Source organism: Microcaecilia unicolor, chromosome 3 (assembly GCF_901765095.1).
Source record: "Microcaecilia unicolor chromosome 3, aMicUni1.1, whole genome shotgun sequence".
NCBI classification, from domain to species: Eukaryota; Metazoa; Chordata; class Amphibia; order Gymnophiona; family Siphonopidae; genus Microcaecilia; species Microcaecilia unicolor.
Window position 1 is genome coordinate 498,480,417 of NC_044033.1, and position 15,948 is coordinate 498,496,364.

Here is a 15,948-nt window from a genome sequence, read left to right on the forward strand (position 1 = left end):
CACACGCTGACACTAGCACAGGCCTCCTTTTACCACAGCTTAGTAAAAAGACCCCTAAATGTCTCTGCCCATCCCAATCGCTGGTATTCAGCAACGCTTAATTGAAGAGTTCCACTGAATATCAATATAGACTCTTTGCAGTACTCTCCACTTAGTGCCATGGCAATCCAAGAGCGGAGTCAGGGTGGGCACCGAGGTTGTCAGGCCACCCCCGCTGTTCACTACTGGTGCTCAGATAACTATCTGGCTATGCAGAACTAACCAAATTGCTATCCTAATTATGGCTGGATAGTTATCCAGGTGCCACAATTGAATATCAGCAGGTACCTGGAGATATCCAGCAGCTGCCCAAAATCCAGATATTCAGGGCACTGAATATGCAGGTCTAATATCACACCTCTGGTGCCAGTAGAATAAGGATTAAAAAATGCTTTGTTTTTAATAAAATACTGAGAACTAGCCATGTTTTTTTGTGTGATTAAAGTTCTTCTGTACCCAAGCATTCCATACTGAATTTTTTTGCATGTTTATGTTGCTCAGGGCCTCCATCTGCACCCCAGAACCTCATTTATAACATCAACCAGACTACGGTGAGCTTGGAGTGGAGCCCTCCAGCAGACAGCGGTGGAAGAAATGATGTAACCTATCGAATTTTGTGCAAGAGGTGTAGCTGGGAGCAGGGGGAATGTGTTTCCTGTGGGAGTAGCATTGGATATGTGCCTCAGCAGAGTGGATTGGGAGATACATATGTCACGGTTATGGACCTGCTGGCTCATGCCAACTACACATTTGAAGTTGAAGCTGTCAATGGGGTCTCCGAATTGAGCCGTTCACAGAGACTCTTTGCAGCTGTTAGTATTACCACTGGACAAGCAGGTAAGCTTAATGGACTAATGATTACACTAATTGGAAGGAAGAAGTATCCTTTTCCGTTATAGGCTTTGATTTTGTTAAATGTGTCACTGATAATACTTTTCCATAGTATTGTTCATTAGTGTAATCACATTTAGCCAGGGTATACAGAGCCCTGTGCATTTCTCATATTATGCCATTCAAAAATTTAAATTCAAAATACATTAAAATAGGAGTTTTGTGTTACTGATCTATGCAACCTCCTCTAAAAATAATTATAGAAATATTATAAAATAAAAGTAAACATTATAAAAGTAAACCTCTTTCAGAGGCTTAGTGGCAGTAGAACTAGAGGTGGGCATGAATGGAGGTTGCAGGGAGGTAGACTTAAGAGTAACATCAGGAAATACTTTTTTTCACAGAGAGGGTAGTAGATGCTTGGAACACCCTTCCGGGAGCTTTGGTAGAGTCAAAAACGGCGAGTGAATTAAAAAAATGCATGTGATAGACACAAGGGATTACTAAATAGAAAGAAAATGAAAAACGCAACATGGCTGTTGAGAAAAGTAGTGGGAACTGAGACTGATGCCTGACAGACTTCTACGGTCTGTGTCCCACAAATGACAAAAGTCTGAAAGAAGATTAGCCAAATCCAGTATGATGGAACTGAGGCTGATGCAAAACAGACTTGTATAGTCTGTTTCCGCAAATGGCAAAAGAATAAGATCCAGCATGGGGGAACTGAGGCCAATGCTGGATAGACTTCTACAGTCTTTGTCTTGCAAATGGCAAAAGACTGAAAGAAAACTGGGGGAACTGAGGCCAGTGCAAGACAGACTTCTACAGCCTGTGACCCTTAAATGGAGAAAGACTGAAAGAAGGTTATCCAAATCCAGTATGGGAGAACTGATGCTGATGCTGGACAGACTTCTAAGGTCTGTGTCCTGCAAATGGCAAAAAATAAAACAAAAAAAAAAAAACCACAAGAAAAATAACAAGTGAAGCTTCAGCAACTTCAGATTATCACTTGCTGTGAGTGAGAGTGCTGTGCAATTCAGGAGGAGGGAAGACAGCTTGAATACTGTCAGCGATATATGGTTATAACCAAGACTCCATCATATTTGGCTCCCTATGTGGTTGGTGTGATGGAGACTTGACAACCAGCTTTTAAGCATGGTTGATTGGGACTACACAGAGTGGTGGGCGTGGCTCTGGCCACATTCTTGGGCAGACTGGCTGGACCATGTAGGTTTTTATCTGCTGTCATTTACTGCGTAATGAAGAATAAGAAACCAAAAGTCTTGATTGGTGGTCTTCATATTCTATGTCATAACAAAGTAGTTTCATCTTCAAAAATTGCCTTAATAAGGCCTATACTGAGTTAAATAGGAGTTCATCTGTGTCCAGCCACAGTAGTTGAGCTGATTCACATACCACTGGATAAAGAATAAATCTGTTTTGGAAGGATGAACTGAATTTCCAGAAAAGGTTTACACATGCCAAATACAGAGCTGCGGAAAGAACTCTGGGTGGGGAAAGGTTATAAGAAAATTTAAAAACAAATATGTTTGATTATTTACCAGGGTACTACCAAGACTCTGCTTTGATCAGGCCTTCCATTCAAATTCAGTAGTAGTGGGTTAAGGAAATTGCTCTGTGAGGTTTCAGATTAATTTAATGGAACTTTGGAGGCCTCTGATGAGACTGGGGAACATAAGAGTTGCCCAACTACTGGGCTACACCAAAGGTACATGTATTTATTTAGATTTTGCTCACACCTTTTTCAGTAGTAGCTCAAGGTGAGTTACATTCACGTACACTGGGTATTTCTCTGTCCCAGGAGGGCTCACAATCTAAGTTTGTACCTGAGGCATTGGGAGGATTAAGTGACTTGCCCAAGATCACAAGGAGCAGCAGTGGGATTTGAACCAGCCACTTCTGGATTGCAAGACTGATGCTCTAACCACTAGGCCACTCCTCCCAATATCCTGTTTCCAATAGTGGCCAATCTAGGTAAAAAGTACCTTGTAGAGTCACAAAAACCAGAAAGAATCTGTGTCACTTTAACCCAAGCATAAGCACTGGCTTTCCCAAGGTCTACTTTAATAACAGTTTATGGACTTTTTCTCCAAGAATTTGTCCAAACCTTTTTTTAAACCCATTCTGCCACTTGCACTGGCTATAAGTTCCAGAGCTTAACTATACATTGAGAGAAAAATAGTTTTTCCTATTTCTTTTAAATTTATTGCTATGTGACTTCATGGAGTGTTCCATAGTCTTTGTACTTTTCAGAAGAGTGAACAGTTGATTTGCATTTACCTGTTCCACTCCGCCCAGGATTTTGTAGATCCCTATCATATCTCTCCTTATCCACCTCTCCTCCATGCTGAAGAACCCTAACCTGTTTATCCTTTTCTTCATATGAGAGTCGTTCCATTCCATTGATCATTTTGGTCGCCCTTCATTATGCTTTTCCAGTTTCACTGTATTTTTTTGTGGCAGCCGCAACTACACACGACACTCAAGATATGGTCTCACCGTGGAGCAATACCAAGGCATTATAATATTCTTTGTTTTATTCTCTATTCTTTTTAAAATAGCTCCTAACATTCTGTTTGCTATTCTGTGTCACTGCTGCATAATGAGCAGAAGATTTCAATATATTGTTCATGATGACACTTAAATCCTTTTCCTAGGTGGTGACTCCTAATGTGGAACCTAGTATCATTGGTTTAGTCTTCCCAATGTGCATTGCTTTGCACTTGTGCATATTAAATTTTATGTGTCATTTCCAGCCTTTCAAGATCCTCCTGCAATTTCACGCAGTCTGTATGCAATTTGAGAACTTTGACTAGTTTTGTGTCATCTGCAAATTTGATCACCTCACTGATCATTTCCATTTCCAGATCATTTATAGATATATTTAAAAGCAGCAGTTCCAGTATAGGTCCTTGTGGCACTCCACTATGTATCTTCCTCCATTTAGAGAATTGGCCATTTAACCTTACTGTCTGGTTTCTATCTTTTAACTAGTTCCTAATACACGACAGAACATTGCCTCCTATCCCACAGTGTTTTGATTTTCCCAGGAGTCTCTCATGAGGGACTTATCAAAAGCTCTCTGAGAATCTGGATACATTATTTATTCTGACATTTAATACCCCACATTATCCTGAGCATACTCGAGTTCATTGTGGCTAACGGTAAATAAACAACAGACAAGGTTGACGTTACATCAACTGGCTCCCCTTTTTCCAGATACTTATTCATGCCTTTGTAAAAATGTAGCAAATTGGTGAGGCAAGACTTTTAGTTAAATATATGTTCACTCATAGACGGTCGGTAGCCCAACTGTTTGGGGAGGCTAAAGGGGGCGGAGCTTACCTCCATACGCTCCGTGGCAGCGACGTCAATGAAGAAAAAGACTACAGGCTTGCCGCCAGCTTCTCCCTTCTCTCTGCACACAGTGTCCCGTCTTCTGCGGTGATGCATTTCCTGTTTCCGCGAGAGCGGGACACTGTGTGCAGAGAGAAGGGAGAAGCTGGCAGCGAGCCTGTAGTCTTTTTCCTCATTGACGTTGCTGCCACGGAAATAAAAGATGAAAATGCGCGGGGCGGGAGGGCGGGCTGCACCACAAGCGGAAGTCGACGATTGGGCTGAGGAGGCTTAGCCTCCCCAAGCCTCTTATACGGGGCGCCTATGTGTTCACTCTGTTCCATTAAACCACGGAATTCTTTTGCTAAGCTGCGGTAAAAAGTGGCCTGCCGTAGTGTAGATATGTGAATTGGGCACGTGCCAGGCCAGATTTGACCGTGTTTGCAAAAAAAGGGCCTTTTTTTTAATGGGACGGGAAAAGGGCATGCGGTAAAACTGAAACCGGCGTGCGTCCAAAACTGGTCTGAGCCCTTAACACCACCCATCATTGATCTAGCGGTAAGGGCTCATACGCTACATGCATGGTGACTGTTCAGCGCACGCCAACTGCCGATTACCACCGGAAATGACGTGCGTGGGAGGAAATAAATCATCCAGGCACTATGAGCGCGTGCTAAATCTAAAATTACCGCCAGTGAGGCATGGTAGCCTGGCGGTAGTCTCATGTAGGTGCACACTGCACATGTATAGTGCCTAATGATCCTTTGTAAAAGGGACCCCATGTTTGTCTATGTGTTCAATAATTTTGATCTTTATTAAAGCTTCCACCATTTTACCCTGCACTGACGTCAGGCTTACTGGACTGTGGTTTCCTGGATTCAGGTGTTGTGGATGATTTGAATGACAAGTTACAGATTACTAATAATAGCTAAACAATTTGTTTTTTTTAGTTCTTTCTGTACCTGGGGGTGTATACCATCCAGTGCAAGAAATTTGCTGCTCTTTAAATTGTCAGTTTAACTTATGACATCTTCCAGGTTCACTGAGGTTTGGTTCAGTTCTTCTGCATTTTCACCATTAAATACTATTACCTTACATCCTCCTCAGTGAACACTGACGCAAAAAATTCATTTAGTGTTTCTGCTACAGCCTTGTCCAGGTGCCCCTTTTACTCCTTGATAATTTAATAGGTCAACTGACTCCCTCACATGCTTTCTGCTAATAATATATCTGAAAAAGTTTGTACTGTGAGTTTTTGCCTCTGCAGTAATCTTTTTCATATTCTCTTTTAGCCTTCTTTATCAATTTTTTTGCTAGCAGTGCTTATGCTACTTCTTGTTTTCTTCATTCAGATCCTTTTTCCGTTTTTGAAACATTTTCTTTTGGCTCTAATAGCCTCTTTTAACAATGCCGGCTTTCATCTGACCATCCTTTCACCTTTTTTGATACATGGAATATACATCTGGGAAAATATGGACTAATTATTCCACAATCATTTCCTGTAGGAGAAGCAAGAAAAAAAGCTACTGCTGAAAAAAATCCACGACATGCTGCATAGTGCTTGTAAAGGAACACTTGGGACATTCCATGCACTTGGGAGATTATTGGGCTCATTTTCGAAAGAGAAGGATGCCCATCTTTCGACATAAATCGTAAGATGGACGTCCTCACAGAAATGTCCAAATCGGTATAATCGAAAGCCGATTTTGGACTTCCCCAACTGCACTCCGTTGCAGGGATGGCCAAAGTTCAAGGGGGCGTGTCGGAGGCATAGCGAAGGCGGGACTTGGGTGTGCCTAACACTTGGACGTCCTTGACCCATAATTGAAAAAACAAGGACGTCCCTGACGAGCACTTGGACGTTTTCACCCAAACCTGTTTTTCTTACGACTGAGGCAGAAAAAGGTGCCCGAAATGACCAGATGACCACCGGAGAGAATCAGGGATGACCTCCCGTTATTCCCCTAGTGGTCACTAGCCTTCTCCCACCCTCAAAAAACATCTTTAAAAATATGTCGTGCCAGCCTCAGGTGTCATACTCAGGTCCATGACAGCAGTATGCAGGTCCCTGGAGCAGTTTTAGTGGATGAGTGCACTTCAGACAGGCAGACCCAACACCATCCCCTCCCCCCTACCTGTTACGTTTCTGGAGGAAACAGCGAGCCCTCCAAAACCCACCAGAAACCCACTGTACCCATATCTAGGTGCCCCCTTCACCCGTAAGGGCTATGGTAGTGGTGTACAGTTGTGGGTAGTGGGTTTTGGGAGGGTTTTGGGGGGGCTCAGCACACAAAGCTGTGTTCCTGGGAGCAATTTATGAAGTCCACTGCAGTGCCCCCTAGGTTGCCCGGTTGGTGTCCTGGCATGTCAGGAGGACCAGGACACTAGAAATGCTGGCTCCTCCCACGACCAAATGGCTTGCATTTGGTCGTTTCTGACACGGACGTCTTTGATTTCGAAAATCGCTGAAAATCAGAAATGTCCATGTCTAGGGATGTCCATCTCTAAGGATGACCAAATTTAAGGATATGGACGTCCCTGACGGTATTTTCGAAAGGAAAGATGGGCATCCATCTTGTTTCGAAAACACAGGTTTACCTGCCCCTGGATTGGGACGTTTTGCAAGGACGTCCAAATCGAAACTTGGACGTCCCTTTCGAAAATGCCCCTCCACGTGGTCTGATGAGACCAAAGTGGAACCTTTTGGTCTCAGTGCTAATCTAGATATGTGGATCAGCAAGAAGAGAGTGATTGTGTTTGAATGGCCTAGTCAAAGCCCAGATCTGAATCCAATAGAAAATCTGTGGTAAGACTTAAAGGCTGCAGTCTATAGATTATCACCAACCAACCTGAATGAGTTTGAGCTCTTCCAGCAAGAAGAATGTGCAAAAACTTCACTATTTCACTTTACGAAGGTGGAAAACACTTATTTTAAGTGATACAAAAGGGGCTTCTGCCAATTACAAAGTCAAGAGGTGTGAATACATACCATCAAAAATGTTTATTTCTTATTAATTGTTCTTTCACATTGAACATGTAGAATGTGTTGCATAGATCTGTGAGTCAAACTCTTACTTTAATGCACTTTGAAATATATTAATTTTTTTAGATGGAAGAGTTTGAAAGATATTCAAGGGTTTGAAGACTTGAAAGGCACTAGAAGAGACTGGTGCTATATTATTTCTTTTTGATGGCTTTATTTCTTTGTTTTTCTACTTTTAACAATCACATCTGCATTACTATGCTGTGGTTTATTTTTTAAACCTTTTCTAGTATTGGAAGGAAATGTAAAAACGTTTTGCAGCACATCAATTTTCCGTCAGGATTACAACCCCAGTGAAATTAATATAACCAAGATACTTGATGATGAGATATGGTGAGGGAGTGACATTTATTCTTGTTTTGTTTTTCATACTTGTAATTTGACAGGTGAATGTCAGGAAAAAAAAAAAGAAATCAAGACAGCGTGTTGTCCAAAAACAGGAGAAAGATGAAGTAGTTTGAAATGTCCATGTGCTGCCCCCCTCCCCCTGCAGCCTTGCCAGAATTGCAGAAAATCTTGTTGTTTTTGAAGTAGTAGATTGCTAAATTTCATGTTGATAAAATATTCATCTAGTTTTCCTTTTACTGCTGCATGATTTGAAAATGTTAAATAGCCCCCACTCCTGAAATCATATCGCTTGAAATTTGATCTGAAGTCCTGGCAGGTCTAATAGAATGTGAGGTCTGTTAAAAACTTATTTGGTAAGCAGTATGATAGGAATGACTGACCTGATTGATAATTAGATGGCAGAAGTGCTAGACTCTTCATTTATATTCATACTTGCTGACACAATTTGGATGACATGAATATAATCTTTTATTATGCTTATGGGGACATATTATAAAGCCCTTCTCAGGGATTTTGAAAGAAGATATCCTCTGCTCAGATGCTATCATTCCCTTACTTCCCCAAGGCTTTTCCCTTAAAAAATGACCCTTGTGTAGTTGCTTTTTAATAAAAATGTAAATAGCAGAAACTGAGACCTATTTTAGGAAACATGATATTGCTCAGTTTTTTTTTAATTTTTAATTTTATTTACAACTGTTGCAGTTTGCAAACACCTTTAAGGTTCATTTTGCCACCAGAGGCTCTCAGTTCTCTGGTGTCTTGCTCCATTCACACACCATCCCCTTAAATTGTAGGCCATTTGCTACATTTGTCAAAATGGGCCATATCCAGGAACCAGCACTGAATATCGGGGATAATTATGGATGTCATAGCTTGTTTGGGGCTCAGGCATATATTGACCAAGACCCGCATAAATAAAAAAGGGAAAAAAAACAGGTCAGGCACCCCTCCCATCCTGATCCCGCCTCCCACTCAGCCCCCAAGGAAATAGGTAGCTGCTACAGCCCCCACTCACCTTCGTAGGCCATGAAGGCCCTGATGGTCTAGGAGGAAATTGGGCAGGAGCAATAGCCAATCGCTCTTGCCCAGCACTGGCCTGCAGTTCAGATTGGCTGTTATGATCTCTAGTGGCAGCCTCACGGTACTTGAAGTACCATGAGTAACTCAGGTTCTGTGGTACCTGATGTACCGCGAGGCTGCCACAATATTCAGAGAATTTAAACGCCTAACTTTGTGACTTATGCTCATAAATTGGCCTCTTTGAAAATGTACTAGGGCTGAGAGCATACATTTTTACATAAAATTTCACTAAACTCTTTCATTTCAAAGTATAAAAAGTAGGTGGTATCAGAGGTAGATTTACGGCAGGGGAAAAAAGTTAGGAGCTTTCTCATAAATGCTGCCTGTTACATGCGTAGGACCCAAGAGACACTCAGAGCCCTGGAGTGTAAGTGCATGGATGAAACAATGGTGCAGGGAGGGAGGTTTTAGATTTTGTTAGGACCTGGGCAACATTCTGGGGAAAGGGGAGCCTATTCTGAAAATCTGGGCTCTACCTCAACCAGGTTGGAACCAAGCTACTGACATTAACAGTTATAAAGGAGATAGAGCAGTTTTTAAACAAGAAACTGGGGGAAGGTCGATGATCACTCAAAAGTACCTGTTTTGCAACAAGGTATTATTGAAGGATATCACAAAAACAGAGAAGTTAGGGCATACCAATAGTGAGGTTGCAATAAAGGCCACAGCAGACCAGGCCCTTTAAATAAAGAGCAGACAGACCTGAAAGATTGCAAATTACAACTGTCAACTGCTGAGCAAGCTATTAATAGGAAGAAAAAATATTGCTTGAATTATCTGTATACAAGTGCTAGAAGCCTAAAAAATAAGATGGGAGAGTTAGAATATATAGCAGTAAATGAAAATGTAGATATAACAGGCATCTCTGAGACCTAGTGCAAGAAAGATAAGCAATGGGATACAGTTATACCAGGACACAAATGGACTTGGGAAAAATCCACAATTCCAGGAATAACATGTACAGAATGTTTGTACGTTTGGGAAGCTCGCCAGGTGCCCTTGGCCTGGATTGGCCGCTGTCGTGGACAGGATGCTGGGCTCGATGGACCTTTGGTCTTTTCCCAGTGTGACATTACTTATGTACTTATATGTTAAAGAGGGCCTTGAATCAAAGACCAAAAATTTTGTGGATCATAAAATACACCTTGGAATCCTTATGGATAGAAATTTCATGTACAAAGTGGAAAAGGATAGTGATAGGAGTATACTACTGTCCACCTAGTCAGTATGAACAGACATGATAAAAGGTTAGCAGAAATTAGGGAAACTAACAAATTAGGTCACACAGTAATAATGTGTGAGTTCAACTGACCCATGATTGTCTGGATAAATGTATTGTCGGGGCATGCTAGGAAATAAAGTTCTTAGATGAAATCAGGGGCTACTTTATGGCACAGTAACCAACAGGAGGGGAAGCAATTCTAGACCTAGCCCTTAGTGGACCACATGATCTGTGCAAGAGGTGATGGTCCTGGGGCCGCTTAACAATAGTGATCATAAACATGATCAAATCTGATTTATTAACTGGAGTATGTACAAATAAGAAATCCAATATGTTAGCATTTAACATTCAAAAAGTAGACTATGATAAAATGAGAAAAATGGTTAAAAAAAACCTTAGTGGAGCAGCTGCAAATGTCAGGCATAGATATTAGTCAAAAATACCATCTTGATAGCCCAGGCTAGATATGGTCCACCTGAAGATGTACTGAGCCAAATCGACAAAGAGTAGTAAATCACCTGGATCAGATGCCATGCATTCAAGAGTACTAAAAGAACTCAAAAATGAAATTGCTGATCCACTGTTAGTAATCTGTAACATGTTGTTAAAATTGTCTGTAGTACCTGAAGATTGGAGGGTGGCCAATATAATGCTGATTTTTAAAAAAGGGTTCCAGGGGTGTTCCAGGAAATTACAGACTGGCAAGTCTGACATCAGTGCCGGGTAAAATAGTGGAAACTATTACAAAGAATAAAATGATGGAACACATTGATAAACATGGTTTAATGGGACAGAGTCAGCATGGATTCAGCTAAGGGAAGTCTTTTCTTACCAATTTGCTTCATTTCTTTGAAGGTGTGAATAAATGATGATAAAGGTGAGCCAGTTGATGTAGTGTATCTAGATTTTCAGAAAGCTTTTGACAAAGTTCCTCATGAGAGATGCCTGACAAAATTAGAATGATGGGACAGAATCATGGGGCAGGAGGCAATGTTCTGTTGTGGAGTAGGAACTGGTCATTGACCAGAAAACAGGGGGTAGGGTTAAATGGCCATTTCTCTCAATGGAGGAGGGTGAATAGTGGAGTGTCACTGCGATCTGTACTGGGACGGTGCTATTTAACACATTTATAAAGAGGTGATTAAATTTGCAGATGACACAAAACTATCCAAGGTTGTTAAAACATGTGCGGACTATGAAAAATTTCAGAAAGACCTTAGCAAATTGGGGGATCCTTTTATCAAGCTGCATTAGAAAGGGCCCAGCGGTAGTGGTGGGGGCTGTTTTTTGCTGTTCCAGGGCCCTTTTTGCTTCAGGGGTAAAAAGCCCCTAAAAAGGACATGGCCATGCGGTAAGATTATTCTTTCCACGTGGCCATGCGGAGGGGAGAACTTACCGTCACCCATTGTGGTGGAGGTAAGGGCTCCTGCGGAAACCACTGCTTGCCCTGGGATTGATAGCATGGAATGTTTCTACTATTTGGGTTTCTGCCAGGCACTTGCGACCTGGATTGGCCTCTGTTGGAAACAGGATATTGGGCTAGTTGGAGCATTGGTCTGACTCAGTATGGCTATTCTTATGTTCTTATGTTATTAGAAAAGGCGTAAGGAAAGCCAAACGATAGCTAACAGGTTAAAAAATGAGGCAATGGAATATATCAGAGATAAAAGAAACTCCTTCAGAAAATGGAAGAATGATCCAACTATAGATAACTAGTCATCGAGGCCGTTAAAACGGGCTAGTATGGGGTTTTTCAAGCCCCCCCCCCCCCCGAGGTTTCCGCTACCGGTCGTCGCCGCCGCCACCCCTCCACCTGGCCCGGGCCCTCTCTTCTCTATTGAACGTGCATCGCTGAAAACACAGCAGGGCAGATCAGCTGAGCTGCCGTCGGCCTTCCTTCTCTGCCTGTGTCCCGCCCTTGTGTGACGTAACATCGGCGAGGGCGGGGAAGGAATGGAGAACAAAACTGAGAATATTGTAATGCCTTTGTATTGGTCCTTGGTGCGACCAAACCATGATTGTGCAATGTGTGGAATTCTGATCATCCTATTTCAAAAAAGATATAGTGGAATTAGAAAAGATACAGAGGCTAGGACTCTTTAATATGGGGATCAGATGGCTGAGGGGAGATTTGATAGAGGTCTGTAAAATCCTGAGAGGAGTGCAACTGGTAGATGTAAATCACTTTTTTAATCTTTCCAAAAATACAAGGACTACAGGGTAGACAAGGAAGCTGCTAAGTAGTATATTTAAAACAGATCAGTGAAAATATTTATTCATTCATCGTATAATTCAGCTCTGAAATTTGTTGCCAGAGAATAGTGGTTAGCATAGCTGGATTTTAAAAAGATTTGGACAAGTTCCTAAAAGTCCATAAACTATTATTAAGGTGGACTTGGGAATATCCACTGCTTATGTCTGGGGTAAACTCTGTTTTACTCTTTTGGGATCTTGCCAGGTACTTGTGACCTGGATTGACACTGTTGAAAACAGGTTACTGGGCTCGATGGACCTTTGATCTGTCTCAGTATTGTAATATTTATGTACTAAAAGACAAATTTGTATTCCCTTGTGTACCCACCATCGTGTAGTTGTATTATTATATTATAGTAAATAATTTGAAACACAATGTTCACTGAGGTTTCTAGGAAGATGTGCCCTTTTGTAGTCTTCAGCGAGTCAGGCGCTTGGGATTAGATTAATAAAAGTCAACTTGTTCCATGATAGTGCAGTGTTATCCACGGAAGCCCTTTTTTCTTCCCAACCTTCTCATGCAATGAAAATCCCACCTAGTACGTGGGATTAGAAGAGCAGATGTAAAGGCCTTCAGAAGCGAGCAGAATAATGGGTTGCAGATTCATGTTTAAAAGGGGAAAAAATAACCCCCTTTTTAAAATTATTTTATTGATTTACTAGTAAAATTACAAAAGTAAATCTTAGAGCAAGGAAGAAACAAAAAATGCAAAATTACAAATTCACAAAGGGGCTCATGTACAAAGTTACACTAAAAAGTGGCCTGTGCTATTTTTAGCATGTGGGTTTCCCACGTGCTTAGGCCACTTTTAGCGCAGCTATAAAATGGTCACAATTTATACTTTCCTATTAATGGCCATGCACTAATTTCTCAATTAGCACATGGCCATTAGTGCATGAGCCCTTACTGACACTTATTTACTAGGCGGAAAGGGCTCCCGTGCTAGCCCTGCACTAACCGGGCAGTGCACGGCAATTTACCTGCACTACCTGAGTAGCGCAGGACACACCTACTCTCCGCTTGCAAACAAGTCCTCCACTATTTTTTAGTGCATGGGTAGCACGCGCCGATTCCAAAACTACTGCGGGGCACCTGAGCATGTCCGGCGGTAGTACCTTTTTAACCCGTAGTGAGCACGCTTAGTGCTCACCGCAGCTTTGTAAAAGGGTACCATAATCACTTATAAGAAACATTAACCTACCTATTAAAGTTCATATTAATTGGGGGAGGGGGGTGACAATGCATGCTTGGGCACTAAAAATAGCATAATCAAATGCAAGCAAGGAAAAAAAAAACATTAGCCAAACAACATACCCTTAAATTTACATTTTTTTTTCCGCATAGATTGAAATTAAAGTCCTTTTGTTTGAAATGACTGAGCTAATCTAGACGATAGATTTTTATGCCATACCTTGCCGTTTTTTTTTTTCAGAATTCTCTTGCCACTTGCCTTTCCTTTTCTCAATCGGTTCTGCTTTCGTGAAAGTATAGAAAGCATAGCCTTTTCATTCCTTAGCATTTGCTCTTTTCATTTTTTTTTAAGCCTGTAGCTCATTTCTTCTCAACATGTGCGCTTCAAGCCCTGTTGGAACCTACTGCAATCTTGCCCTGTCATTTACGTATTCCGTAAGAGCCACACAAATTTGAAGGCTGTTTTCCAGTGCTCAGATTGTGCTCTTGAACCTTGCTTACTGCATTTATCAGCAGATCCCGGGGAAAGTTGGATAATGTCATTTATTGATCTTGTGTAAAACGGCTCTTCTATTGCATTTTTGAGAAAATTACAGAATGAATACTGTTGGCAGGCCGACATATTTTCTTTCATTTTCTTTTCTCCCATGCCCCCATTTCTTTCGTTAGAGGACTCAAGGTCCTGAACTAGTGGTTTTCAAACCTGTCCTGGGGGACCCTTGGCCAGTTGGGTTTATAGAATATGGATAAGATAGTTTTGAATGCAGTGTCTCGATTGCATGGAGAACTGTAAATTGTATTCATCATGGGTACCCAGAACACCTCGCTGGATGGTTTGCAAACCACTGTCTTGGTTCAAGTTGTTGAAAAACTAGATAATTACGATAAATGCAGCTGCTTCAGAAACTGCTTTAATTGAATTAACATACAGCTTAAAATAGAATTCCAACATTAAAAGCTATGCTTAGATGATTAGTCACAGGTGCACTGTGCAGTGCTAAACTGGCAACAGAAATACAAGTAAAAATACAAGTAAAAAGTTGAGGGCCCTGCTTACTAAGGTGCGCTAACGTTTTTATAGTGCGCTAACGGTAGGGACACCCATAGGAATATATATGTATCTCTAGCATTAGCAGACGCTAAAAATGTTAGTGCGCCTACAGTGCAGCTTAGTAAACAGGACCCTAAATTTGTAATTTACTTGATAACAGTTCATGCCATCCAAATTGAATTCTGTTTTCTTCTGGATTCAAGGATGGAGAAATTCATCATACAGGTTTTTTTAAAAAAATGTATTAAGATGCTTGGATGAGTGGCCTACTGCGGCCAGTTCAAATCCCACTGCTGCTCCTTGTGACCTTGGGCAAGTCACTTAACCCTCCATTGCCTCAGATACAAACTTGGATTGTGAGCCCTCTTGGGACAGAGAAATATCCAGTGTACCTGAGTGTAACTCACCTTGAGCTACTACTGAAAAAGGTGTGAGCAAAATCTAAATAAATAAACTTCCAGAATGGGGGGGTTCCCCCTAGCAGTAGTTTCACAGTACTGCCATTAGGGGGCAGGCTTCCAAATAACTCAGGGGCTCTATTACTAAACAGCAGCAAAAAAATGTCCTGCAGCAGTGCAAGCATTCCTTTTGGGCGAGCACCAGGCTAGTTTTTACCACGTCCTGGAAAAAAGGACCATTTAAGGGGCCAGAAATAGACGTGCAGTAAAAAAAAAAACAGCGTACGTCCATTTTTGGCCTGAGACCTTACCGCCACCTGCTGACTTAGTGGTAAGCTCTCATGTGCTACCCGGGCGGTACGCATGCAGCGTGCACCCACTGCCTTTTACCGTCGGGTAAGCGCCATGTGATAGAAAATATTTTCCACCGTGTGTTTTCGGTTCACACCAAATTCAGAATTACTGCCCAGGGCAATTGGTAGCCAGGTGCTAATGCTGATTTGGCGCAAGCTGGACGCGCGTATGCCCTTACATGCCTTCGTAAAAGGGCCCCTCTGTTGCTATTGTGGACCGATCTCTGTACAGGGGTTCTCAACCCAGTCCTCAGTACACACCTAGCCAGTTGGGTTTTCAGGATACCCACAATGAATATACATGCAGAGTCCCGTTTGGTTTCTCTGGAAGATATCTGGAGAGCCGCTACATGGGCTTCGGTCCATATGTTCACTCGTCATTATCGGGTGGATGTGGCAGCTCGGCGGGATGCGGTGTTTGGCTCGTTGGTGATTTCTGCCGGGTTGGGGGTGTTCTGCCCTACTTGAGGACTGCTTGGGTACATCCCACAAGTCTCTAGATTGATCTGTGGGACGCTATGGAAGGAAAAATTAATTCTTACCTGCTAATTTTCTTTGCATTAGTCCCAACAGATCAATCCAGAGGCCCCCCTAGATTTACTGTCTGCGGTTTTGTTTCAGTTGGTTAGTTTTTTCAGGTTCTGTTGTTCTGAATGTTCCTTCGTTTGATTAAATAATAAAAACAAATACATTTGGAAGTGGTGGAAGTATGTTGGGGATTTGGTCTGACAATGTCAGGAGAGTTTCCCTATTGTTTCCATTCCACTGCTTCGGTATCGTT

At 41.9% G+C, this 15,948-nt stretch overlaps 1 protein-coding gene across 2 annotated transcripts in view; it reads left to right on the forward strand.

Annotated features, from left to right (window-relative positions):
• The window catches only part of EPHA7 (EPH receptor A7), a 419,947-nt gene that overhangs the window by 158,129 nt on the left and 245,870 nt on the right, over nucleotides 1-15,948 (forward strand). For both annotated transcript variants that reach the window (XM_030199089.1, XM_030199090.1), the window contains exon 5: nucleotides 541-876. In XM_030199089.1, the coding sequence (XP_030054949.1) occupies nucleotides 541-876 (336 nt within the window). The remainder of the gene's footprint in view (nucleotides 1-540; nucleotides 877-15,948) is intronic.